The 27880-nt window shown below is 41.1% G+C and overlaps 2 protein-coding genes across 6 annotated transcripts in view; both read left to right on the top strand.

Annotated features, from left to right (window-relative positions):
* The window catches only part of PCBD2 (pterin-4 alpha-carbinolamine dehydratase 2), a 60646-nt gene extending 43297 nt beyond the window's left edge, over positions 1–17349 (top strand). For all 5 annotated transcript variants that reach the window (XM_070414967.1, XM_070414969.1, XM_070414968.1 and 2 more), the window contains 2 exons: positions 15834–15914; positions 17101–17349. In XM_070414967.1, coding sequence (XP_070271068.1) covers positions 15834–15914; positions 17101–17196 — 177 coding nt within the window. In that variant the 3' untranslated portion in view covers positions 17197–17349. The remainder of the gene's footprint in view (positions 1–15833; positions 15915–17100) is intronic.
* Positions 17350–17448: 99 nt separating this feature from the next.
* The window catches only part of CATSPER3 (cation channel sperm associated 3), a 31890-nt gene continuing 21458 nt past the window's right edge, over positions 17449–27880 (top strand). Inside the window, exons 1-4 of the mRNA XM_070414966.1 lie at positions 17449–19898; positions 20683–21260; positions 22341–22889; positions 24872–25025. Of these exons, the coding sequence (XP_070271067.1) occupies positions 22792–22889; positions 24872–25025 (252 nt within the window). The 5' untranslated portion in view covers positions 17449–19898; positions 20683–21260; positions 22341–22791. The remainder of the gene's footprint in view (positions 19899–20682; positions 21261–22340; positions 22890–24871; positions 25026–27880) is intronic.

Here is a 27880-nt window from a genome sequence, read left to right as displayed (position 1 = left end):
TGTCCTGGATAGGCAAGGGGCCGCTGAGTCTCCGCCCCGGCGACTCCCTGTGATCCCGCCCTACGCAATTTACATTCCCATCTGGGCTGTGCCAGACCCACAAGTAGAAGCGCCTTTTCTTCTGCAAACTTTCAAATCCACTGAGCTGGTTCAGGCGGGATCATGAAGCACCAGACCCTACGGGGAGAGGCAGCAAGGCCTTGCAGCCATCAGAAAGCGAGGGAGACTCTGTTGCACAGCTGCTCGCTGGCACTGGGGGACACAAAGCCCTGGCAGAGAGTCAAGGGGCCGCGGAGACTCAGCCAGTGCTATTTGCTCCGCCATGGCGACTCCCTGAGTCTCAGCCTTAATCAATTTACATCCCCATCCAAGCTGTGCCAGGTGCACAAAAAGACCCACCTGCGCTTTTGCAGCCTATCCCAACAAAGTAGACTTCAACTGCAGACTTCAACTGCTCGCAGCCATGAGAGACACACTCAAGAAGCAGACCCAGGAGAACCAGGATGGCGGCATAAGGAAGAGACCTGTGCATGCTACCTCACACAACAACATCGAAACTACCAAATATCAGACAAACACCTATCATACAGAACCATGGGAAAGTTGGCCCAGTGGAAGCTCTACAACTGGAAGGAGAGAAAGAACATTGAGACTGAGTAGGATGTGACACCAAGTACAGAGCCCAACCCAACAAACTGCAGATTTCAACTCCTCGCATAGAAAGAAGCGCATTGAGACTGAGTAGGATGTGCTGAAGCACCAAGTACAGAGCCCATCCCAGCAGGCTGCAGATTTCAGCTCCTTGCATCTGGGAGGGACGCAATCGGGGGGCAGAGTCGGGTCCGGGGCCGGCCAGGGCTGGGCCTGACTCGGCCGGCACTGTGGAACTGCTGTACCAGCAAGCGCACAAACATGCCCACTGGCCCCAGTCTCTGGTGGGGCGCTGCGGGACAGCAGACAGGCAGTCTGTGCACTTGGTGGAGGGCAGGAGCGCTGGATGTGCAACCACCAGGAATGCCTGGAGATTTTGTCTAGTGGGGAGCCGCCGGCAGGGGACAGAGGGCCAAACTTCCTGTTTCCCCGGTAAGGCTGGGATGGCCCCGGTGAGGTTGAAACGGTCCCGGTGTGGTAGGGACGACCCCGGTCAGGTCGAAACGGCCCCGGTGTGGTAGGGACGACCCCGGCGAGGTTGAAACAGCCCCCGTGAGGTAGGGACGACCCCAGTCAGGTCGAAACGGCCCCGGTGTGGTAGGGACAACCCCGGTGAGGTTGAAACGGCCCCCGTGAGGTAGGGACGACCCCAGTCAGGTTGAAACGGCCCCGGCGTGGTAGGGACAACCCCAGTCAGGTTGAAACGGCCTCCGTGAGGTAGGGACGACCCCAGTGAGGTTGAAACGGCCCCCGTGAGGTAGGGACGACCCCAGTCAGGTCGAAACGGCCCCGGCGTGGTAGGGACAACCCCGGTCAGGTTGAAACGGCCCCGGTGTGGTAGGGACGACCCCAGTCAGGTCAAAACGGCCCCGGTGTGGTAGGGACAACCCCGGTCAGGTTGAAACAGCCCCGGTGTGGTAGGGACGACCCCAGTCAGGTCAAAACGGCCCCGGTGTGGTAGGGACAACCCCGGTCAGGTTGAAACAGCCCCGGTGTGGTAGGGACAACCCCGGTGAGGTTGAAACGGCCCCCGTGAGGTAGGGACGACCCCAGTCAGGTCGAAACGGCCCCGGTGTGGTAGGGACGACCCCGGTGAGGTTGAAACAGCCCCCGTGAGGTAGGGACGACCCCAGTCAGGTCGAAATGGCCCCGTTGTGGTAGGGACGACCCCGGTGAGGTTGAAACAGCCCCCGTGAGGTAGGGACGACCCCAGTCAGGTCGAAACGGCCCCGGCGTGGTAGGGACAACCCCAGTCAGGTTGAAACGGCCCCCGTGAGGTAGGGACGACCCCGGTGAGGTCGAAACAGCCCCCGTGAGGTAGGGACCACCCCAGTCAGGTCTAAACGGCCCCGGCGTGGTAGGGACAACCCCGGTGAGGTTGAAACGGCCCCCGTGAGGTAGGGACGACCCCAGTCAGGTCGAAACGGCCCCGGTGTGGTAGGGACAACCCCGGTCAGGTTGAAACAGCCCCGGCGTGGTAGGGACAACCCCGGTCAGGTTGAAACGGCCCCCGTGAGGTAGGGACGACCCCAGTCAGGTTGAAACGGCCCCGGTGTGGTAGGGATGACCCCGGTGAGGTTGAAACGGCCCCCGTGAGGTAGGGACAACCTTGGTCACGTCGTAACGGCCCCGGTGTGGTAGGGACAACCCCGGTCAGGTTGAAACGGCCCCGGTGTGGTAGCGACAACCCCAGTCAGGTTGAAACGGCCCTGGTGTGGTAGGGACGACCCCGGTGAGGTTGAAACGGCCCCCGTGAGGTAGGGACGACCCCGGTGAGGTTGAAACGGCCCTGGTGAGGCTCAGACGGCCCTGGTGAGGTTGAGACTACTCCAGTGAGGTTGGGACAAATAAAGGGGACCAGTATGGACTGATGAACAGGGGTAGATACAGAAGCAGAGCAACATTGAACAGAATGTTAAACTACAATGGGGAGCCTGGGGAGGGTTGGGGGGGGATTAAGAGACCAACTGAAGGACTTATATGCATGCATATAAGATTAACCAATGGACACAAGACACGGGGCGGGGGGGCGGGGCGTAGGGGCCGGGGGAATGTCATGGGGGGGAAAAAGGAGACATATGTAATACTCTTTGTAATACTTTAAGAAATAAAAATTATTAAAAAAAAAAAACACTTTGGAACTTATACATTTCTTATTAAGTTTACTCCTAGATAAATTTTGGTTCTATTGTAAATGGGATGTTTTCTTCCAATATTTTTTCTAATTAGTTAATTATATAAAACTTCTGTTGACTTATTTTGACTTCTTTGTTTTATTCTTGACTTTAATGGGAATTCTAGTGTTTTCTTATTAAGAATGATATTAAGAATATATTCTAATCATTTAAAGAGGGGTTCATATATTCTTATTTCATTAAGAATTTTAGTATAGGGCTTGGCTGGGTTGGTTAGAGTGTTGTCCTGATATACCAAGGTTGTGGGTTCAAATTTCTGGTCAGGTCATATATAAGAAGCAACCAATGATGCATAAATAACTGGAACAACAAAGTGATGTTTCTCTCTCCCTCCACCCACCCCCCCCCCCCGCACTTCTCTCTCTCTAAAACAAAAAATTTTTTTTAAAAATTTTAATATATAATAAATATTGAATTTATTAAGTATCTTTTCAGAAGTCATATGAATTTTTGATTAATATGATAAATTATGTCAATATATTACCTAATATTGAACCATCCTTGCATTCTCAGAATAAATCCTATTTGTTCATGGTGTTTTGTTCTTTCAGTGTTTTGCTAGGTTTTGTTTATTAAGATTTTAATAAATATGAGATCAATCTACATTTTCATTATTATATGCTATCTCTGTGGGAACTTGGAGATGGTGTTATGATAGTTTATAAAAATAATTTGGAAATGTTCTTTTTCTGTGCTCTGGAACAGTTTAGTATTAGAGTTAACTTGATTTAAGGTTTTTTAGAATTCCTCTGTGAAATGATTGGGAACTAACTTTTTGGTGTTACTCTTAGACACATTTCTCTTTTATAGTTGTTTAATTGTTTAGATATTTTTCTCTTCTGGGGTCAGTTTTGATAATTTTTATTTCTCAGAGAACTATTTTACCTATGTTATAAAATTTGAGTTAACTTTGTATTTGCCTAAAAACTTTTTGTATGTTTTAAAATCTCTTTTATCTGTAGTTACTTCCCTGTTGTCATTTCCTCTTTTGTTTACCTGTGCTCTCTCTCATTGTCTTTGTTTTTATTTTGTTTTAGATGGAGTAACCTATTTTCTATTGTATAATTTTTTCAGATACAGCATTTTGATTTATTAGTTTTATTATTTTTCTCATTTCTAATTCATTTATATCTACTTTTCTTTTTATTTATATCCTTTCCTGTTCTCCTTAAATTTATTTTGTTGTTATTTTTTTACCTTCTTGATTGGGTGCTTAGTATATTTATTTATATATTTTTAAAAGTATGTTTTTATTGATTTTAGAGAGAGAGGACGGGAGAGGGAGAGAGAGATAGAAACATCAATGATGAGTGAGAATCATCAATCAGCCATCTCCTGCCCACCACCCACTGGGGACTGAGGCCTAGCCAGAAACCCAGGGATGTCCTCTGACCGGGAATTGAACCAATGACCTCCTGATTCATGGGTCGACATTCAACCACTGACTTATACTGGTGGAGCAATATATTTATTTTTATTCAATTGTGTTCATTAAGGTATTTAAGTATTTAAAATATTTACTCTGATTATTGCTTTAGATGTATCCCTATATGTAGTACTTATTACATTCATTTTTATTTTAGTTTTAATGTCTTCTTTGACTTAAGATTTTTGTTTTTTTTGACTCAAGATTTTTAAAAGAAGGATTTAAAAAAATTTCCATGTAGTACTTTTTGTAACTTTTGGGTTGTAGTTTGTTTGTTTTTTTATCCTCACCTGAGGATATATTTTTCATTAATTTTAGAGAGAGAGGAAGGGGGAGGGAGAGAGAGAGAAAGAGAGAGAGAGAGAGAGAGAGAGAGAGAAAGAAGCATCGATCAGTTGCCTACTGTACATGCCCTGAGGAAGAGGGGGGGGGGGGAGAGGGAGAGAGAGAGAGAGAGAGAGAGGGAGAGGGAGAGAGAGAAGAAAGAGAAAGAGACATCGATCAGTTGCCTCCTATACATGCCCTGACTAGGGATTAAACCTGCAACCTGGATATGTGTCCTGACCATGAATTGAACCTATGATCTTTTGGTGCAGGGGATGATGCTCTAACCCAGTGGTCGGCAAACCATGGCTTGTGAGCCACATGCGGCTCTTTGGCCCCTTGAGTGTGGCTCTTCCACAAAATACCACGTGTGGCGCACATGTACAGTGCGATTGAAACTTCGTGGTCCATGTGCAGAAGTCGGTTTTTGGCCTGGGCGAGTCTATTTTGAAGAAGTGGCGTTAGAAGAAGTGGGAGGTGTCGGTCGGTCGGGCGACAGGAGACATGGCGCAGGCGGGCCGCGGGATACGCAGAGGGGGGGAGGTACATTGTTTTGAGGTACTTTCGCTGAGGTCAACCCCTTCCAACTCTCCCATCCACACTCGTCTATCTGAAACAAGTATACAAGACAAGTGTGGATGGGAGAGTTGGAAGGGGTCAACCTCAGCGAACGTACCTCAATCAGATTGAGGAAGTTTTTAGCAAAGGCCAGCTTAGGAGTACCCTAATTAAGTTAATAACAATGTACCTACCTATATAGTTAAGTTTAAAAAATTTGGCTCTCAAAAGAAATTTCAATCGTTGTACTGTTGATATTTGGCTCTGTTGACTAATGAGTTTGCCGACCACTGCTCTAACCAACTGAGCCACACTGGCCAGGACTGTTAATATTTTTATTATTGAACTAGAAGCCCGTTGCACAAAGATTTGCACAATAGGCCTTCCTTCCCCTGGCTGCTGGCACCGGTTTTCCTCCGGCACCAGGGACCCAGGCCTTTGGTCCGGCTTGCAGTGAGGCTTGGCTTCTCCGCTGTGGCCTCAGCAAGGCTTGGCTTCTCCGCTGTGGCCTCAGCAAGGCTTGGCTTCTCTGCTGTGGCCGCAACGAGGCTTGGCTTCTCAGCTGTGGCCGCAGCGAAGAAGCCAAGCCTCTTCAGTCTTCAGTCTTCAGTCTTCAGTCTTCAGTCTTCACTCTGGCCGGAGCCTTCAGTCTTCGCTCCGTGCGGGCGTATGCAAATTAACCGCCATCTTTGTTGGGTTAATTTGCATAGTTGCTCTGATTGGTTGGTGGGCGTATAGGAGTGACACCAGTTTGCATGTTTCCCTTTTATTAGTGTAGATGTTGTCAGTACTATTTCTACTTTTTGGAATTTATTGCGATTTTTTTGTGTGGGCTAATATATGTTCACGTTCTATAGATGGATATTATCCATCATATGGATATTTGATGGATATTTTAAAAGCTATATTCTTTCTTTCTGTCAGGTGGGGATATAACAAGAAGTTGGCTGTATGCAATCTGGAAGAGGGTTCTCACCAGTACCTACCCATGATCATATACCCTTTTCTTAGACTTTCAGTTTTCAGTACTCTGAATCCTTCAAAGAATTTGCTAATTACTCAATGAAGTTGAAAAGGAAAGGATGATGATGGTGCACAATGCTAGTGACTTGCTGATCAAACTGCTGGCAAATTTTTGGAAGGAGCAATTAGGCTTCACCAAACTAGGTATAGGCCTGTTTTGTGAGCTCCAATAAGTATGTACCATGTAACTAAGATAATCTACCAGAATTAAATGTAGTCACTTGACCAAATATCTAACCCTTTTAGGACTAAGAATACACCATTCAGTGGTTATTTTATCTGGAATGTCATAACAAACAGTTTGATTCCAGGATATGAAAGTAGCAAGTTATGAGAAGAAAGAACAGACTAGTAGAAGTGCTCCCACTGTCTGGTATCATCAATCAAGTTGACATGGGCATTTTTTGAGTGATTGGAATTCAAGCAAAGTCAGTTCTCTGGCTATTCTGGATTCCATTTTGTTCATCTGAAGTCTCATTAACAAAAATACTTAATTGGAAAAGTATATAGCCCTGGCTGGTTGGTTCAGTTGGTTGGAGCATCGTCCTGTACTCTGAAAGGTTGTGGGTTTGATACCCGGTTGGGGCACATGCTGGAGGCAACTGATCAATGTTTGTCTCTCACATTGATGTTTCTCTCCCCCTTTCCCTCTTTCTAAAATCAATAAGCATGTCCTCAGGTAAGGATTAAAAATAAGAGCGAGAGAGAGTATATAATGAAGCGAAAAATCTTTAAAATCAGTATGAAAATAATTACTTGTTAAGTATGAAAGTATAGTATGAAAATAATTACTTGTTAAGTAACATGACAATTATTACATAATTCTATATAATAAAAGGGTAATATGCAAATTGACTCCAACGACGAAACGACCAGGAATGACCAGTTGCTATGACGTGCACTGACCACCAGGGGGCAGACACTCAATGCAGGAGCTGCCCCCTGGTGGTCAGTGCGCTTTCACAGGGGGAGCTTCGCTCAGCCACAAGCCAGGCTGACAGATGCAAGCACAGCGGCAGTAGCGGGAGCCTCTCCTGCCTCCTCAGCAGCGCTAAGGATGTCCAACTACAGCTTAGGCCTGCTCCCCGGGGACTGGGCCTAAGCTGGCAGGTGGACATCCCCTGAGGGCTCCCAGGCTGCCAGAGGGATGTCTGACTGCCAGCTTAGGCCTGATCCCCTGGGGAGTGGGCCTAAGCTGGCAGGTGGACATCTCCCCAAGGGCTCCCGGGCTGCCAGAGGGATGTCTCACTGCCAGCTTAGTCCTGGTCCCCTGGGGAGCAGGCCTAAGCCAGCAGGTGGACATCCCCCGAGGGGTCCCAGGCTGTGAGAGGGCGCAGGCTGGGCTGAGAGACCCTCCCCCCAGCACCTGAGTGCATACATTTTGTGCACTGGGCTTCTAGTACTGAATAAAGTTTCCTAAAATCTTGATAAGCATTGCTCATCTTACTTCTATTTTGAAGTTACTGTATGGAAGGATGACGGACAGATGATGTAAAAATAAATAAAAGCTATATTCTTAATTTTTAGAATTTAAAATATATCAATTAGTTCTACCTTTTAAACTATGTGTTTAAGTAGTCCATATCCTTACTTTTGTTTGCTTAATCTGCCATGGATTAAGAGATGTGAATTAAAGTATCTAAACTACACATGTTTCTATTTATCCTATATTTCTGTAATTTCTGCCTCATTGAATTTTTAAAGAAAAAGAACTGCTGTACTTTATTTTTATTTGTTATTATTATTTTATTAATCTCAGAGAGAGGAAGCATCTATTGGTTGCCTTTCACACGTGCCTGGACCAAGGATAGAACCTGTAACCTGGTCCAGGCCCTGCCTAGGAATTGAACTCTTCACCTTTTGCTGTACAGGAGGATGCTCCAAACAACTGAACCATACTGACCAGGGCCTGCCTCTTGATTTTTGATGCTATTTGTAGTATACATATTCACAATTATTCAATCTTCATTGTAGATATACTTTATAACTATAAATTACCTTTATGATTTCTTAAAACATTTTTTTCCACATTTTCCTGTGTCCTTTTATTTTCACTGGTTGAGGTTTGCTTTGAGATGCATTGTAAAGTTTTCTTTTAATTGGTTGGATTTAGGTTTTTTAGTTTATTGATTGGAAAGATGTTTGGTCTTATAAAACCAATAAACTTTTTCCTCCCATAATTTAAATCATAATATGAATTGTGTTTTCTTTACTTCATTTTAATTATGTTTTTCTTTACTTAATTGTGAATGTTTTTATTTTTGTTTTGGTTCTTCTAGAATCTAGTGGATACTATTATACCTGTAATTTTACATGGCAAATTTAGTCCTCTATTTCTTTAGATGGTATTTAGATAACATTTCTTTATATAGTGGTCTCCCACTAAGCAGTATCAGAATTATACTTCTAGTTTCCCTTCACCAGATAATTTTAGTTCATATTATTTTTAGTACTTATATATTATACCTTTAAATATACATACGTCTGTAACAATTGATCTCAGCTTTCAAGATTTTTAAAACTTTCATCTATCCTATTTCTTCTCCTTTTTCCTTCAACCCTTTTAATAGTTTATAACTTGCATTTTATTCTGTGTCTATAACTCCCACAATTGTTTTAAATATATTTCTAGAGCTGAGTGAATTTATTGCCCACTGCCAATACCTTTGGTATGGTTTCTCTATTCATCTCTTAGTTACTTATATTTCACCCTTTTTAAATAAAAGTTTCCTCAAGAAGGATGAGTGGGAATTATTCCCTGAATTACTGCATTAAAAATTTTATGTCTCTTGCATTAATTTTGAACACTTCAATTTAGCTAGGTATAAATATTTTTTTGCACTTTCGTTTCCTAAAATCTTGATAAGCATTGCTCATCTGACTTCTATTTTGAAGTTACTGTGTGGAAGGTTGAAGTCAATCAGATTCTTTTTATCCTTAGAGGTTAATTGATCTTTTTTTTTTTCTTCAAAGGATTTTTTTCTTCTTCTTTAATGGTTGTATATACTGGTTGAATTCTTACCATCTATAGATTAAAATCCCTTATTTCTGGAAAATTTTCTTGACTTACATTTCTAATTTTTCTGGGAATTTTGGTTCTCTTATTGATAATAATTGTCTATATATTAAATCTACTTTGTTTTCTAGATTTTTGAATTCTTATAAACTGTTACTGATTTCTACTTTATTTTGCCCATTTTTTCAGTCCTGTTCTGTAAATTCTTACTGGATAGTTAGTGATGTCTGTTCTGCCTTGGGCTGTTTTCAGCTTCTTTTTAAAAAAATAATTTTTCATTTTTTGATTACAGTTGATATACAATATTATATTAGTTTCAGGTGTATAACATAGTGATTAGAACTTTATGGAATGGTTTTAGAGAGCCTGTACTTTTAGCTAGTTCAGGGCCTTTAGATTCCAACTGGCATCCTGGTAATAAGTAGCGACGAGGACTGTAAAAAATCTTAGCAAGAAGGGACAGATGCTGTTCACCATCTGCTAAGCTTGCTGTTGAGTCATATTCTTTCTTTATTATGTTTCAGATAATCAGAATTCTCCTATGAGGTTTTGCTTTTCTCCTCTCCTACCCACTCATTTTTTTACAGAAATTCTTTAATTTGGATGTGTATTGTTCAGGATGTTTTTAATTTGTGGATTTAAAATAAATATTTTGGGGATTATTTGGTTTCGTTATATGGAAGAAGAGTTATGGAATAGCCTCCTAGTTCCAAGAGTAGTTTGTGTTCTTTCCCTAAGCAAGAATTAGGAGTAAATCTTGTGTAAATGGTTTATTAGGAGTAAATCTTGTGTAAATGGTTTTGTGATATTTTATTAAATGCAAATATTAGATGATGGTTGAGGGAATTATATAAAGCTTAGGAAAATACAAAGTTAGAGGGTCTTTAGATAAGCCTCCCTTTTTACATTGTATATGGATGTTCTGTTTTAAGTCATATCTGTGATGAAATAGATTTTGCTAGTATGCTTACTTGTAGTCCAAGATTTGAGGAGCACTTCTGACCATGTTAAAATCATCCATTTGATCCATTGGGCTCTTGGGAAATGGTAAGGGATTCTAAGTATCACTTTGGACCTTTTAGGATAACATGGTTCAAAGAAACTGTGGCTACAGGGGTTTAAGGAGTTGCGCAGTGACTGACTGTCCATCTCACTTGTTGTCATTAAGCTGTTTTCCCCAGTAAATGTTTTTTTTTATTTTTCTATTTATTTTATTTTATTTTTTTAATTAAATCTTTATTGTTCAGATTATTACAGTTGTTCCTCTTTTTTCCCCCCATAGCTTCCCTCCACCCGATTCCCACCGCACCCTCTGCCCTTACCCCCACCACCCACTGTTCTCATCCATAGGTGTACAATTTTTGTCCAGTCTCTTCCCACACCCCACACTCCCCCCCCCCACCCGGAGAATAGTCAGTCCACTCCCTTTCTATGCCCCTGATTTTATTATATTCACCAGTTTATTTTGTTCATCAGATTATTTATTCACTTGATTTTTAGATTCACTTGTTGATAGATGTGTATTTGTTGTTCATAATTTGTATTTTTACCTTTTTCTTCTTCTTCCTCTTCTTAAAGAATACCTTTCAGCATTTCATATAATACTGGTTGGGGGTGATGAACTCCTTTAGCTTTTTCTTATCTGTGAAGCTCTTTATCTGACCTTCAATTCTGAATGATAGCTTTGCTGGGTTGAGTAATCTAGGTTGTAGGTTCTTGCTATTCATCACTGAATATTTCTTGCCACTCCCTTCTGGCCTGCATAGTTTCTGTTGAGAAATCAGCTGACAATCTTATGGGTACTCTCTTGTAGGTAACTGAGTGTTTTTCTCTTGCTGCTTTTAGGATTCTCTTTGTCTTTTGCCCTTGGCATTTTAATGATGATGTGTCTTGGTGTGGTCCTCTTTAGATTCCTTTTGTTTGGGGTTCTCTGTGCTTCCTGGACTTGTAAGTCTATTTCTTTTACCAGGTAGGGGAAGTTTTCTGTCATTATTTCTTCAAATAGGTTTTCAATATCTTGCTCTCTCTCTTCTTCTGGCACCCCCATAATTCGGATGTTGGTACGCTTGAAGTTGTCTCAGAGGCTCCTTACACTATCTTCATATTTTTGGATTCTTTTTTCTTTTTGTTTTTCCGGTTGGGTGTTTTTTGCTTCTTCGTATTTCAAATCTTTGACTTGATTCTTGTGATCCTCTAGTCTGCTGTTGGAACTCTGCATAATATCCTTTATTTCAGTCAATGTATGCTTAATTTTTAGTTGCTCCTTTTTCATAACCTTGAGGGTCTCACTAGATTTCTTGAGGGTCTCACTACATTTATCGGCGGTCTCACTAGATTTCTTGAGGGTCTCACTAAATTTATTGGCGGTTTCTAGAAAATTCTTGAAAAACCTTAAAAGTGTGGTTTTGAACTCTATATCCAGTAGTTTGCTGTCCTCCATTTCTGTCATTTGTGACTTGTTTCTTTGTCTCCGCATTTTTTTATGCTTCCCTGTGTTGATAGAGTGGCTTTCTGTGTTAGGTGTCCTACAGGGCCCAGTGGCTCAGCCTCCCCAATTACCTGAGGTGGACACTCTTGGTGCACCCCTTTGTGGGCTTTGTGCACAGCCTTGTTGTAGTTAAGTCTTGATTGTTGTAGGTATCACTGGGAGGAATTGACCTCCAGGCCAATTGGCTGTGAGAATCAGCTGTGTCTGCAGTGGGAGAACTTCTGAGCTGGAGACACCCTTCTGGGGCAGGACTTGCTTCAGTGGGGCTTTGGTGCTCACTGAGTCTGCCCCCTGAGTGTGTCCCTTATGGATCTGAGGAGTTATAATCTGGATGGTCCCACTCTGACCACTGGGTACACTGGCTCTTGGATCTCTAAGGAGGTGCTAATTTAGCCTCTGCCTGAGGCTACCCAGCAGGAGCTATGGAGAGATTCCTCTTCTTTGTTTGGGGTTTGGAGGTGCCCAGATGAGGCCCAGCTGTGAAGCAATGCAAGCTGCTGTGGGGCCTTGGGCCTTCTTTTGGGTGTTCTGGGTCTCTCTGACCCAGCTGCAGTTTCTTAGGTAATTTTCAGGTTGCAAAGGGCCAGGCCTATCATATGCAAAAGCCTCTGTGCACAGCTTGGGTGGGGCGGGGTCTCAGGGGATCAACAGAGCAGAGCAAGCAGCTATGGCTGCTCCCCAGTCCTACCCTAAGAGGACCCGGGTCTCAGTGTCCCGGTAATCGCTGCAAGCACCTCTGAGAGAAAGCCGCCCTCGAGTTCTGCCCGATGCCAGACAGACCAGTTTCTCCCCGTATGAGTCTGGGTCCCCAGAGACTCACCTGGAACTGGAGTTCAGAGCAGTCGGGAGCTTGAGACTCCCTCCCGATTGAAAAAGGCAACAGTGTCCTCAGCTGCCAGCCCTTTCCATGTGCGCCGCATCCTCAGTTGCCAGCCCTTTCGGCGTGCGTCTCCGTACCTCTGCACTTTACTTCTGCACCTCCTCTGAGTCTCAGTATGCTTTTCTCTTTCCTTCTAGTTGTAGAATTTCCACTCAGCCAGCCTTCCTGTGGTTCTGGATGATGTCCGTTTTGTCTTTTAGTTGTATTTTTGAAGTGGTTGTGCGAGGCAGCAATTTCCGGTGTTTACCTATGCCGCCATCTTGGTTTCTCTCCCAGTAAATGTTCATCATAGTGTTACCCTACAGTATATTATCTATTGTCAGGTATATGTGTATCAATCTCTAGTCCTTGCACATGGAAAAAGGAAAGGGCTATTCTTCTGGGAGACAGCAACTGGAATCTTAGATTCTCAGGGCTTGGGAAGGCTTGTCATCCATCATTATGTTTTGTTAAGTTCGGCCAGAAGCAGCAGTGGTAGCAGTATGTGCCATTATTGACCTTTTACTCTGTGCCTAGTGCTGTGCCAAGTGCATTGATATCCCCTGTCTTATTTTTTGTTAGAATGATAACATGAACTTTTTAAAAAATTTAATTGTTTTATTGATTAAGTTATTACATATGTGTCCTTATCCCCACATTCCCCCCCTATTCCCCCCCCACTCAGATAACATGAGCTTTTTATTATTATCCCCATTTTACTGATGAGAAAACTAGGGCTTAGAGGTAAATTGTATGGCAGTTAAGTAGTAGAGTTGGGATTTGAATCCAGAACTCACTAGCTCAAAAGCACATATCCTTAATGACTATATTACTATCTCTCAGAGGTGGTTAATCTTGTAAGTATTCTAAAGCTAAACAAGAATAAGGCATTATAGACAAACAGTAAAAATTCTCATGCATCATTTAATACAAGTTAACTCTGTGTTTGAATAATTAAAACTGACTTTCACATTTGACTTGTCCCTTCCCCTCACATAGTCTAGAAAATCAGATTACAGTATTCTTCTTTATTTGTGGACAATACATTCCAGGACCTCTATGGATGCCTAAAACTGTAGATAGTACTGAACCATATATATATATATAATGTTTTTTCCTATACATCATACCTCTGATAAAGTTTAATTTATAAATTAGGCACAGTAAGAGATTAACAGCAATAACTAATAATAAAATAGAACAATTATAACAATCCTATATAATAAGAGCCTAATATGCAAATTGACTGAATGGCAGAACGACTGGCAGAACAACCGGTTGCTATGATGTGCACTGACCACCAAGGGGCAGATGCTCAATGTAGGAGCTCCCCCCAGCCCACAGGTGCCAGGCCAGCCAAGGTGGGTGCCAGTGGGGGTCCGTGATCGCCCCACTGGTCACCTCGCAGAGGGAGGTCACCGGCAGCAGTGGTGGGGGGGCGGGGCCGGCAAGCAGGCAGTGCCAGGCTGGCCAAGGCGGGTGCCTGCTGTCGCCTCACAGATTGGCCTTTAGGGACCCTACCCATGCACGAATTTTGTGTACCAGGCCTCTAGTATATTGTAATAAAAGTTATGTGACTGTGGTCTCTTTCTCTTTGATGACCTGTGTGATAACCGAGACAGCTACTAAGTGACTAATGGGCGGGTAGTGTATACAGTGTGGATATGCTGGACAAAGGAATGATTCATGTCCTGGGCAGGATGAGGGGGACAATGCAAGGTTTCATCACACTACTGAGAACAGTGCACAATTTAAAACTTATGAATTGTTTATTTCTGTAGTTTTCCATTTAATATTTTCAGACCGTGGTTGACCGCTGTAATTGAAACCATGGAAAGCGAAACTGTGCATGGGGTGGGGAGAACTGTTGCAATGAGAAGGGGTAGAGAGGGAATAGTGCTTTCCCACTGATAATTCCATACTTGGTTAAGTGGATTTTGCTTGAATTTCCTTCCTTTAGGCCTTAAATGTCAAAATGGAAATTTATCCTGAATAAAGTGACTTCTGAGATAGGAACTATTATGAATGAAATTATTTAAAATGGCATCTTCCATATTTCTCACTTTTAACTTGGAAATGCGCTCTTTTGTCTTTTGGTGATCCAAAAACAGCGCAACTAACATCAGATTGGTTTTTCTGGATGGGGTAATGAAGTTAAATATTTATTTCTGTGGCTGTAATGGGGACTGCTCTGTGAATTCCACTGTACCTTAGTGATTAATGTGACCTTACCTGAGTCTTACCAAGTATTTTTGCCTTCTGGGCACAATAGAGACAGACTCTCCTATTGTTTGCAATTCACCTCATAAAAATTTGAAAGCAGGAAAAAAAGTTTTTCCCCCTCTCAGGACAAATTTGCATTCTGCTTTTTTAAAAAATATATGTATATTTTTTCATTGATTTTAGAGAGGAGGGAATAAAGAAAGAGGGATAGAAACATCAATGATGAGAGAGAATCATTGATTGGCTGCCTCCACACGCCCCACACTGGGGATCAAGTCCACAACTCAGGCATGTGCTCTATCTGGGAGTTGAACCATGACCTTCTGGTTCATAGGTCGTTGCTCAACCACTGAGCCATGCTGGCCCGGGCTGCCTTCTGCTTTTTAAAATTAAGTTTGCACTTTCCCTGTGGTATGAAGACAGAGCCCTCCACCTGTGGGCTCTGCCAAAAGCTGGGGCACTTTCTGCTTGAATTGCCAATGCTGGGCAGCGGCAAGAAGACCCTAGCAGGCAAGCCAAACTTTTGTTTCATTCTGGATGTCAATAAAAAGAGTTTCACCCCCTCCTGACCTGCCTGAGAGACAGAATAGGGAAGTTGTTCATTTCTGTCAGTGCTTTGGGTTTAAGACACACTCAAAAGACATTCTTCCATAGTCCTGAGGTTGATACCTTGTTAACAGCCCAGTCACTAAAAACAGAAGAGCAGTGCTGCCAGAAAAGTGGCTCCTAAGAGTTGGGGTCCAGGGCACTGGTTAAAGGGAAATTATTCCCGGGCTATTTTGGAGAGTCTAGTCCTGAGGACAATTAAACAGTCCAGACAGGTCACTGGGTGAGACCAATTTCCTGCTTTGTTTATTTGAGCCTGATTGTTTTCACCATCGAGCAGCAGGTCATGGTCCTGCTACACCGTTACCCAGCTCTGCGGAGAGCAGTCCCTTTCATATTTGGTTTCTCCAGGCTTCCCTCAGGACCCTAGCCGTGTCTTTATCTGGTTGGATTGCTCTGGGGTCTCTCTCAGGTCCAGGGCAGAGGGCAGTGCCAGTAATCACTTTCGACTTCATCTTATGCAGGCCTTTGGCTTTATGTCTCGAGTTGCTCTACAAGCAGAGAAGATGAATCATCACCCGGAATGGTTCAATTCCTATAACAAGGTAATGAAATTGCCTTATTTTGGGATCACCTGAATTATGGAGTTTAGGAAATCTCTTTCTTCCTTGTCATCCTGTACAGCTAAATGTCATTGTGTTTAGGAAAGTATTCTTTTTTTTTTTTTTTCTCAGAACCCCTGTGTATTATTGCAATTTAGTAACAAATTTTCAGATCTGCTCAAGAGAACCGTGACTAAGCCCTTTATTTTCATGTTTGTCTTCTGTTGAAACTAATATGAAAGTTGGGCCATATTAGGCTCCCGAATTAAACTTGAATATCAGCCATGCAGATAAAATGTTATACCCTATTAAGATAAATTATTGAAAAAATCGGAAGTAAATATCTCGAGGTAAATTTGCTCAAAAGCTGTTCTTTAAATAATAACTTTATTAAATGCTGTTTCTGCAGTGGGAACTGACCTTCTTAAGACAAACAGCAGACTGAAAAGATTTCATAAATTAATTTTAAAGGGGCATAGTGAGAAGAATACCCCTCAAAAAGTGTCCTTGCCTATGGTCATACCATTTAGAATTTATCTAGTTTTTTCTAGGGTTCTTTTTTCTCTTTGAAAGTCCTCTTTGAATAAAGAGAAAATTTCATATTTTTGTGATTTATTGGAATAATTCAGAGCATGTAGGTATCAGGATAAACTTTTCTTTCACAGTTGCCTCTCCTTGCCCATAACTTTGCTTTTGTCTTTTAATTGATTTGCAAAGAAGCAAGAGTCTATTCTTTCATCCCACACCCACCTCACTTTCCTAATTTGGAAATGGGCCTTTTTAATGTTGCAAAGATATTACCTTTGATAGCTTGGTTTTTCTCAACGTCCTGAAAATAGTGGGTATAATTAAAGTAATGGGAGTTCAAATGAAATCTCAGTCTCTCTCTCTCTCTCTCTCTCTCTCTTTTTTTTCAAGAGACAAAATTTGAGATTCTGGCAGCTGAATTGCCCTTCGTATGAGAGAACCTTTTCATCCCTGGGCAGCTGCTGGGGCCAGCCTGAAGCTGACTGTGCCCCTGGAGTTTACTGGGTTTTGGAAATGTCCTATTTATTCATGTTTTCTAAATAATTTACTCTGACCAGTTCTTAAATATGAATGTTGCATAATAGATTGATTTTTGAACCACGAAAGCAGTATACCACGAATCGCAGGTCAGGGTTTTAAAAACTGCTTCTTTCTTTCTTAGGTCCAGATAACTCTCACCTCGCATGACTGTGGTCAACTGACTAAAAGAGACGTGAAACTGGCCAAGTTTATTGAAAAAGCAGCTGCTTCTTTGTGATTTCTTTCAAAATGCTTGTAAAATCGTATACACATCTTAGGTGTAATGTACTTTGAGGGTGATTTACATGAACAAATTAAGCTGAAAATTTAGTTCTCCTTTCTACCACATTTTGTAAAATCAGTGCTTAAATACAAAATGATTTAAATTTGAGCCTGAGGTATTTTTCATTATATCTAAGTCACATATATAAGGCATACCAACCGAGGTAATTGTATTAATAATACAGTATTGAAAAAAGAGAAGTAGCATTTTTAAAGACCAGAAATTGGGATGGAGGAGCATTCACACATTTTATAACCTGGAAATTCAAGTGATTATGTTGACTTTACAAATGCATTGTGTTAGAGAATAGTTGTAAGGTAGAAAAAGAATGATAAACTCTGTAGGTAAAGGGTTGTAACCATCTGTAACAATTCTTATGAAGTTAAAATTGATTCTTTAGCTGCTGTTATTAATTAGATTTACAAAGTCACAAAAATTGGGTGAGCTGTCTTGTATTTTATTCTTACTTTTCAGGCAGGCAGTTGAAGGAAGAGGACAAGTGTTTCGTCCATAGCTTCCAGAACCTCTGACCTCTGAACTGAAGGTTCATAGCCGTTGAGCTAGAAACTACTTGGGTATTATCCAGTAATGAACTCTATTTACTCCTTGTTTTACTGACAGGAGTAAAGTGGAATATAAAGTAATCTATTATTTAAAAATTGCAATAAGCGTTCTTTGAAGGAACTCAGAAATGTCCTTATTAATGAGCTTAGAATGTAGATTAAAAGAATGTATACATATATATTCATCCAAGGAACACGTGTTAATCTTTCAAAGCATTATTGTGGGAGGATTTAATAGGAATCATCTTTGAAACCCACCTCACTTTAGAGGCCAGAAAATTCACTCTGCATTACAACAAGCAAACCTTTCCCTCCCCACCCTTCCCCAGTCTCCAATTTGAGAAACTCAATAGGAACATAACAAGGAGGCTGAGCTCTCTGAAGCTAATTCCTGGCTGGTTCTGTTGGCCCAGGAGAGGCAGGTACAGTTTGCCCTGTGGATATGGAGTGTGCAAGGAGGGGAGAAAAAGGTTACCCAGACTCTGTGCTGCCGGGGACCCAGAGCCTGGGTGCTAGAACTTATGCTTCTTAAAATTCTTTTAGAAGAAAAGGCAAAGCTGTGTTTTTATAAACTCTTATTTATAGATTTTGAGGAACTTTTATGTTTTATTACCAAATATTTTAGTTCAGTACTTCATTTTTTTTACATGAGTTTTTAAACATGAAAAAATATTTTAAGAGTGAATAATACTGCCTAATATATGGTGATGGGAGAAGATTTGACTTTGGGTCAGATCTTTGGGTGGTGGGCACGCAATACAGTATATAGAACTTGTAACATAGAAACCCACACCTGAAACCTATATAACTGTATTAACCAATGTTACCCCAATAAATTTAATTTTTAAAAAGTGAATAGTAAATTGAACCCTTATGTACTGATCATGTAGATTTAGCAATTACCAATATTTTGCCCCAGATACTTCATATAATCCCTCATTTCCTTCTTCTTTGCTAAAGTATTTCCCTGATAGCATTTCATTTTACCCCCACATCCTTCAGTAAATATCTCTAGAAAATAGGGTAATTTTCTTGTATTAACCAGAATGCCATTATCACACCTAACAATAAACCATGATTTCTTGGTATTACCTAATACCCGGGCAAAATCAATTGCCCTGAAGGTAAAAAATGTGATTGGACAGTAATTTTGTTTTAATCAGGATCCACATGAAGTCCAGCCACCACATCTGGTTGTGTTTTCTTAATCTTTCAGTCTAGAGCAGTGGTTCTCAACCTTCCTAATGCCGCAACCCTTTAATACAGTTCCTCATGTTGTGGTGACCCCCAACCATAAAATTATTTTCGTTGCTACTTCATAACTGTAATTTTGCTACTGTTATGAATCGTAATGTAAATATCTGATATGCAGGATGAATTTTCATTGTTACAAATTGAACATAATTAAAGCATAGTGATTAATCACAAAAACAATATGTAATTATATATGTGTTTTCCGATGGTCTTAGGCGAGCCCTGTGAAAGGGTCGTTCAATCCCCAAAGGGATCGCGACCCACAGGTTGAAAACCGATGATCTAGAGCAAGCAAATTCCCCTATGTTTTCCCCTCCCCACTTCCCCATGTCATTGACTATTGCAAAAACGGGGTCAGGGATCCTGTAGAATATTCCACCTTCTGGATTTGTTTGTTCTCTTGTGCTATAATTTAAGTTGTTTCACTGTACCCTGAATGGAAACCTTTTCCTATTTTAAATGTAAGCCTGAGAGGCTAAACTCAGTGGCTGTTAATATACACCTATATAGCACACTAGAGAAAGCAGGATATGGCTCATAATTGCAATGGTGAAGACCTGAGAATGCAGCTACTAATTAGCATGTACATGGAGGATTGACATAAGGTTCATGTTAAGGGTGTCACATCTGCTTGAACTCACAAACTTATACTATAGAGAATCAAAGTTCCTACACTAAGTTTATGGAAATACTCATTGTGGTAAATTGTAACAGAATGAATCCCCAGACTTGCTTCAAGTAACTGACATTTCGACTTGAAAGGACATTGCCAAGGTTGGAGGCCCTCAAGTTTCCTTCTGTTCCAAATCTTTGTGTGATGGCACTGGTGTCTGTGATGTGGTAAGTTTTGGTTTTCTTCCATTTTCTTTCTAAATGATCACTAGAGTAGGGAAGAGTTAAATAGATATATCCTATGACCCCTTCAATGTAACAAACCAGGGCCAGCCCGAAATGAAAGTTCTTTTCATAATGGTTACTTTCTGACATTAAAAATATTTAGGAAATATTTGGATACATAGACTAGACATGGTTTTTATGTCTTTGTTCTAGACAAAAAGCAGCAGCATGTATATTTTTTAACACAAGCCTGAACTTTTATTAAAGTACTAGAGGCCTGGTGCATGAAATTCATGCACAGGGGCGGGGGGGGGAGGTTTCAGCCCAGACTGTGCCCTCTCACATTCCGGGACCCCTTGCTCCTTACCGCTCACCTGCCTGCTGCTCCTTACTGCTCAGCCTGATTAGCGCTGCCGTGGAGGTGGGAGAGGCTCCTGCCACCACTGCTGCACTCATCAGCCATGAGCCTGGGTTCTGGCTGAGTGGTGCTCTCTGTGGGAGTGCACTGATCTCCGGGGGCAGCTCCTGTGTTGAGTGTTTGCCCCCTGGTGGTCAGTGCGCATCATGGTGACCGGTTGTTCCACTGTTCATTCCGCCTTTTGGTCGATTTGCTTATTAGGGTTATATTATATAGGATTGGGGCTACTAGTGTTGGTATGAAGCAGTCTTTATACTGTCTAATTTAGCATTCAAAAATATACTGGTTGAACTCTGTAACTTCCAGTTTTGTAAAATTTCCTATAGAGCAGCAAGAGCTGAAATAGAGCTTGACTTTAATATGTTTAAGATTTGTGTTTCAGTGGCGGATACTGGGACGAGTAAAGGAATGACTCTTGGCCAAAAGACTTGAGTCACCAAGCTGCCATGCCTGCTAACTGCTGACTTTCCCTGCTGTGTGCAGCTGAGGTGGTGCTGCCCAAGTCGGGCAGAGTGTGAGTTGCCGCTGAAGGGCAGAAGAGGCCCCCCTTTGGCTTCTCCCAGGATGCCCACGTGTCCATGAGAAGGTCTGGGTGATTTCAGTGAACCCAGATAAGCTTGTCACCTCTGACTCCATTCACCAGCTGGAGTTCCATTCCCAGGTAACATGTCTTCATCAGTGACTTCAGAGCCACATTTAGCTGTGGATGCCGAGGAAATCCCTCAGCAGAGATTTTCTGATGGAAGCAGTGCACTAAGGACAACTGGGCCCTTCTCTGCTACTCTCAGAGGGCCATCATTCCTCACCCCTCCAGGCATCATGAAGAATTCTTTACATTCTTATTCTCTTCTTCATTTCTCCATGGCTCTGGTGCTGAAAAAAGGAAGACATAAAAGTGTACAGCTGGGGTTCCTGGAGATGGAATTCCTCTATGCTCAGCTACTTGAGTTGAGCCTAGGATCCCTGCTGCCATTCATTTGTATATCCATATAGCACACACTCACTGAGGGCCTTCTATATGTCCCCAAAGGGATTTGGCACATTGATGTATTGGGGCAGGTGGAGACAGACCTGATTCAGTCTCTCTCTGAACAACTGCTCTAGGAATCCACTCTGGGATGTTAGGCTGGAGCCCAGAGGGCATTAGGGGGCATATGACCAAAGGAGGCAGTAAGAGGTATAGAAGGAGCTGATTCCTGAGGGAGAGAGTGTAAATTGAAAAGATGAGACTAAAGTTTGAATCTTGGGACATTAATCAAAATGAGTCTTAAAACTTGATTGTTGATGATTTTTTGTTGTTTTGTTCATCTTCACCTAAGGATATTTTTTCACTGATCTTTTAAAGTGTAAAAGAGAGGGAAAGGCAGAGAGACACATTGATGTGAGAGAAACACATTGATTGGTTGCCTCCCGCACATGCTCCAACCAGGGCCCGGACAAGGTACATGACCATGACTGGAATTGAACCCGGGAACCTTTGGTCTGCAGGCTGATGCTCTATTCACTGAGCCAAACTGACTAGGGCTGACTGTTGATTATTTTAAGTGGAAAAATTGAGTAAATAGGATGTTATTACCCAGTTTAGTATATGGGTTGCCTACAAGAGTTGCCTACAAGAGTACTTTTCTACAAGGAATGGTCATATACACTTGTTTTAGAACACCTGGGACAGCGGAGGTGGTGGGTGGTCACCTCCTTTTCTTGTGGCCCTAGAACTTAGGTTTCCAGGAATTTGACTAATTGAGCCACTGAAGACTTAATACAGCAAGGCTACCCAGATCACTTTGTCTTGATTTGTTTTAAAAACCAAAGACGATAGGAGAAGGCAAGCAAGGGAAATATATTAATCCCAAGAATTGAACAGAGCAAAAAATTCTGTTGCTCTTGTACCTAAAACATCTCACCATGGGCTCATCCCTTACACTCTAGTCTAGGTGGTTCATATGTGTACATTCCATGCCCCCACTTAGCGTCTGTTTCTTATGTTCTAGCTCCAAACCTATCAAAACCTTTCCTTGCCCTTCCAGGTGTTTCCAGTGCTGTGCACTTGCTCGTAGAACCCCTTGCTTTCCACTCTTCTATAACCCCTACTTATTGGAACATAGTACTAAGGACCTTAGTCTGTCAGATCCGAGTACTTGGTGAAGAAGAAGAGGTTTTCATCTGGCCTATCTCCGGCTCCCAGTTTTAGCCCGGAACTTCACAGTTGCAGTGTGCTCACAACTGTTTTTGCTGAACTGAGGTGCACAGTCTCCTTGGGAAGAGAGGATCTGTGCATAGATCGGCTGGGGAGCTTGCCCCGGCAGGGGCCTGTGGACTAGTCATGTATTAGAATGCCCAAGAATGACCTCATAAAGCAAAGATTCTCCTCGTGGATCCTTCTCTGAGGTCTCTGGAATCTAGATGCCGAGGAAATCCCTAAGCAGAGATTTCCTGTTAGACGACAAAAGCGAGGAATAAAAATTGAACATTGGGAAAATGTCTCAACGTTTATATCATCATATCCTCCCAAGGATCATTCCCAGTACCCTGTTGAATAATGCATCGATGTTCTGGGAAAGACTCAGGACATTTCAGTAAATATTCTCTATTTCTATTGCTTATTAAGAAATGTGCAATAGCAGCGGTAGCAGGGTGCCAGTGCTCTCAGCCTTTCCCCACAGGCACTCATCCATTTCTTAGATGGAGATGCACGTTCTCGATAACCTGGTTTCTCTGGTGAGGTTTTATGAAGGCTCAGCCAAACATTTTACTTCTTTGGCTTTAGTATCAGGACTGGCTGGTTGAGTCAAATATTCAGTCATGCTCTTATTTGGCCTGTAGACAGAATGAGTAGTTTGACTTCATTTTGTCTTTTTTTTGTTAACTACTGTGTTAGATAATTTGAATGCCTTTTTTTTGGATAATTGACCCTATCTCAAATCAGATAAATTGAATATCTTGTTTTTATACAATATAAAAGTATATACATTCTGTATTTTTTTTACTGTGTGAGAATGTGTTCATTTGTTATATATAATGAAAAAAAAAGTTATATTCTTAGAGAAAAATTGCAAAGCACAGGTAAATATAAACAAACAGGAATAAGAATCACCTCCAACCTCACCACTATCAACATTTTGGCATATTTCCTGCCAAGTTTTCTTCTACTCATTTTTGTACAGTTGTGATAATTTTGAGTAGAGAATTTTATATCTTATTTTGTTTTCGTGTTAAAATTTTTTTTATTGATTTGAGAGAGAGAGAGAGAGAGAGAGAGAGAGATGGAATCGATTTGTTGTTTTACTTATTTATGCATTCATTGGTTGATTCTTGTATGTGCCCTGACCGGGGATCAAACCTGCAACCTTGGTGTATTGGGACAACACTCTAACCAATTGAGCTACCCAGCAAGGGCTGTTTTTGTGTTTTGCTACCCAATGGATCATAAATATTTTTCTAAACCATGAAAAATGGATAGACATATTTTAGTATCTGTATAATATTTCCTGAGATGGATGTGCTATAATTTACTTAACCAGTCCTTTTTGTTAGACTTTTAAATCATTTCTAAGTTCTCACTACTGTAAATAATGCTGGGATAAACACACGTGGCCCACGTCACTGTTTGTATTCTTTTGTCAGATTGTATTCTTTTGGGGTAGATTCCTTGGGTCAGAAGATAGGAACAGTTCTAAGGCTTTTCAGAAAAGTATGAATTTACATTTCCCCTGGCAGTTTATGAGAATGCTTCAACACACTATACTTTTGCCAGCATTAAATATTATCATGTTTAAGACTTTGCTAATTTTATAAACAAAAAGAATGGTTTTACTTATTTTCCATCTCCCTGATTAGTAGTGCTGCTGAACATTTTGGGGAAAGTTCATTGGCATTTGTATTTTCATTGATTTGTAAGCACCGGTCTGGGTGATTATTTGATTATTACCTGTTTTCCTTACTAGACCGACAGTATTTAGTTTTGCTCATTTTATACCTCCAGTGCCCACTGTAATGTCTGGCATGTAGTAGGAACTCAATAAAAATTTGTCAGATGAGTAAATAATGATGATGCTTTGTTTGTTTGAGAAGGAGTGGTTACTATTTTGTTTCAGAGGTCCAGAGAGAAAGAACTGAGAAACTGAATGAGGATAGTGATCATCATACATATTTCAGTGGACATTCAGTCAGTATTTCATTGCAATTTTAAAGTATATATAAACTTATATTCACAGAAGGGGGAAAGCAGAATCTAGTCTAGTGATGGCGAACCTTTTGAGCTCGGCGTGCCAGCATTTTGAAAAACCCTAACTTAACTCTGGTGCCGTGTCACATATAGAAATTTTTTGATATTTGCAATCATAGTAAAACAAAGACTTATATTTTTGATATTTATTTTATATATTTAAATGCCATTTAACAAAGAAAAATCAACCAAAAAAATGAGTTCACGTGTCACCTCTGACACGTGTGTCATAGGTTCACCATCACTGCTCTAGTCCCTACAAAAAGCTATTTATTATTTGGGGATCTTGCTGTGTTGTGAGATAATCATACCTCTTATTCAACTTTTTGACAGGAGGAAAGATACTCAATGTCAGGCATTTGTGAAGAGAGTCATAGCGAGTAATCTGTTTAAGATAATTATGATTAGCACCATCTCAACTAATGCCTTTTTGGTGGTCTTATGGACTGATTATAAAACAAGATACAGGTTTTTCAGAGTTTTTGAGGTAAGCAGACCAAATGATCCTTTTTTTCTTTCTATTTCACCTGTTTTAATTCTGAAAATGTTATACAGTTTTTAAGGTATTTTGTCCAAGAAAATTTTCTGTAGAAAAATTCTAAGGGCTTTTAAAATATGCTCTAAAATCTAGGAAGATGGTGACAGTGGTGCCATGGTTTTTTAATTTCTCTGAATCCCCTCTTAGAAAAGATAGAGCAACCAAATAGCAAAAGCAAAAACCCATGGGCAGCATTTGCATCAAAACTAGTTAATGAGGTATCCTTACAAAGAGCCACAATTGTATAGTATTAGCCTTGGTGGCAGAGGAAGCAGTAAGAAGCAACTTGTCACATACAGGGAATCTTCAATGAGATTAGTAACTGAATTCTCAGATACTCTGGAGGTCAGAAGGCAATGAGATGACATATTTAAAATACTGCAGGAAAAATATTGTCAATTAAGAATTTTATATCCATATATAAAATTAACACCCAGAAGTCTATGGCTTTTCTATACACCATTAATGAACTCACAGAAAGAGAAATTAAAAAAGCAATCCAATTTACTATTATAACAAAAAAATTAAGATACCTAGGAATAAACTTAACCAAGGAGATAAAGGACCTGTACTCAGAAAATTTCAGAATGCTGAAAAAAGAGATAGAGGAAGACATGAACAAATGGAAGAATATACTATGTTCATGGGTTGGTAGAATCAACATCATTAAAGTGTCCATACTACCCAAAGCAATCTATAAATGCAATGCAATCCCCATTAAAATACCAATGCCATACTTCAAAGACCTAGGACAAATTCTCCAAAAATTCACCTGGAATAAAAAAAGACCCCGAATAGCTGCAGCAATCTTGAGAAAGAACAACAATGTTGGAGGGAGCACAATACCAGATATCAAGCTATACTACAAAGCCATTGTTCTCAAAATTGCCTGGTACTGGCACAAGAACAGACATATAGACCAGTGGAACAGGACAGAGAACCCAGAAATCGATGCAAGCCATTATGTGCAATTAATATTTGACAAAGGAATCAACAAATCAACAAACGACAAGTGCTGGAGAGGACGTGGAGAAAAAGGAACACTTGTGCACTGCTGGTGGGAATGCAGACTGGTGCAGCCACTATGGAAGACAGTATGGAGTTTCCTCAAAAAACTAAAAATGGAACTCCCATTTGACCCTGTGATCCCACTTCTAGGAATATATCCCAAGAAACCAGAAACACCAATCAGAAAGGATATATGCACCCCTATGTTCATAGCAGCACAATTCACCATAGCTAAGATCTGGAAACAGCCTAAGTGCCCATCAGTAGATGAATGGATTAGAAAGCTGTGGTACATCTACACGATGGAATACTATGCTGCTGTAAAAAAGAAGGAACTCTTACCATTTGCAACAGCATGGATGGAACTGGAGAGCATTATGCTAAGTGAAACAAGCCAGTCAATGAAGGAAAAATACCACATGATCTCACCCATTCATGGATAATAAAGACCATTACAAACTTTTGAACAATAATAGATACAGAGGCAGAGCTGCCTCAAACTGATTGTCAAACTGCAGTGGGAAGGCCAGGGAGGGTTGGGGGGCAGAAGGGAGGGGAGTAAGAGATCAACCGAAGGACTTGTATGCATCCTTATAAGCATAACTAATGGACATAAGACACTGGGGGGTAAGGGAGGGCAGGGGTTTGTCAAGGGCGGGGGGGGGGGGGGAAGGACACTTATGTAATACCCTTTGTAATACTTTTAGCGAAAAATTAAAAAAAAAATATTTGACAAAGGAGGGAAGACCATACAATGGAGTCAAGACAGTCTCTTCAATAAATGGTGTTGGGAAAACTGGACAGATACTGGCAAAAAAATGAAACTAGACCACCAATTTACAGCATACACGAAAATAAACTCAAAATGGATAAAGAACTTAAACATAAGATGGGAAACCATAAAAATTTTAGAAGAAGTCATAGGCAGCAAAATAGCAGACATTTGTCGTAGCAATATATTTAACGATACAGCTCCTAAGACAATGGAAACTAAGGAGAAAATAAATAAATGGGACTACATCAAAATAAAAAGCTTCTGCACAGCAAAAGAAACCATCAACAAAACAAGAAAGCCCACTGCATGGGAGAACATATTTGCCAATATTATCTCCGATAAGGGTTTAATCTCCAACATTTACAGGGAACTTACACAACTTAACAAAAGGAAGATAAACAACCCAATCAAAAAATGGGCAAATGACCTAAATAGACACTTTTCAAAAGAGGACATTCAGAAAGCCAAGAGACATATGAAACCATGCTCAAAGTCACTAATCATCCGAGAAATGCAAATCAAAACAACAATGAGGTACCATCTCACACCTGTCAGAATGGCTGTCATCAACAAATCAACAAACAAGTGCTGGCGAGGATGTGGAGAAAAAGGAACCCTCCTTCACTGCTGGTGGGAATGCAGACTGGTGCAGCCACTGTGGAAAACAGTATGGTGTTTCCTCAAAAAATTAAAAATGGAACTGCCATTTGACCCAGTAATACCACTTCTAGGAATATATCCCAAGAAAACAGAAACACCAATCAGAAAGGATATATGCACCCCTATGTTCATAAAAGCACAGTTTACAATAGCTAAAATTTGGAAACAGCCTAAGTGCCCATCAGCAGATGAGTGGATTAGAAAACTGTGATACATCTACACAATGGAATACTACGCTGCTATAAAAAAGAAGGAATTCTTACCATTTGCAACAGCGTGGTTGGAACTGGAGAGCATTAAGCTAAGTGAAATAAGCCAGTCAGTGAAAGAAAAATACCACATGATCTCACTCATTTATGGA

Source organism: Myotis yumanensis, unplaced genomic scaffold (assembly GCF_028538775.1).
Source record: "Myotis yumanensis isolate MYYU_CA2020_CCGP unplaced genomic scaffold, mMyoYum1.0.hap1 SCAF_5, whole genome shotgun sequence".
In the NCBI taxonomy this organism is placed as follows: Eukaryota; Metazoa; Chordata; class Mammalia; order Chiroptera; family Vespertilionidae; genus Myotis; species Myotis yumanensis.
The sequence above is the reverse complement of the archived record's forward strand: the minus strand, read 5'-3'. Positions and strand labels throughout refer to the sequence as shown.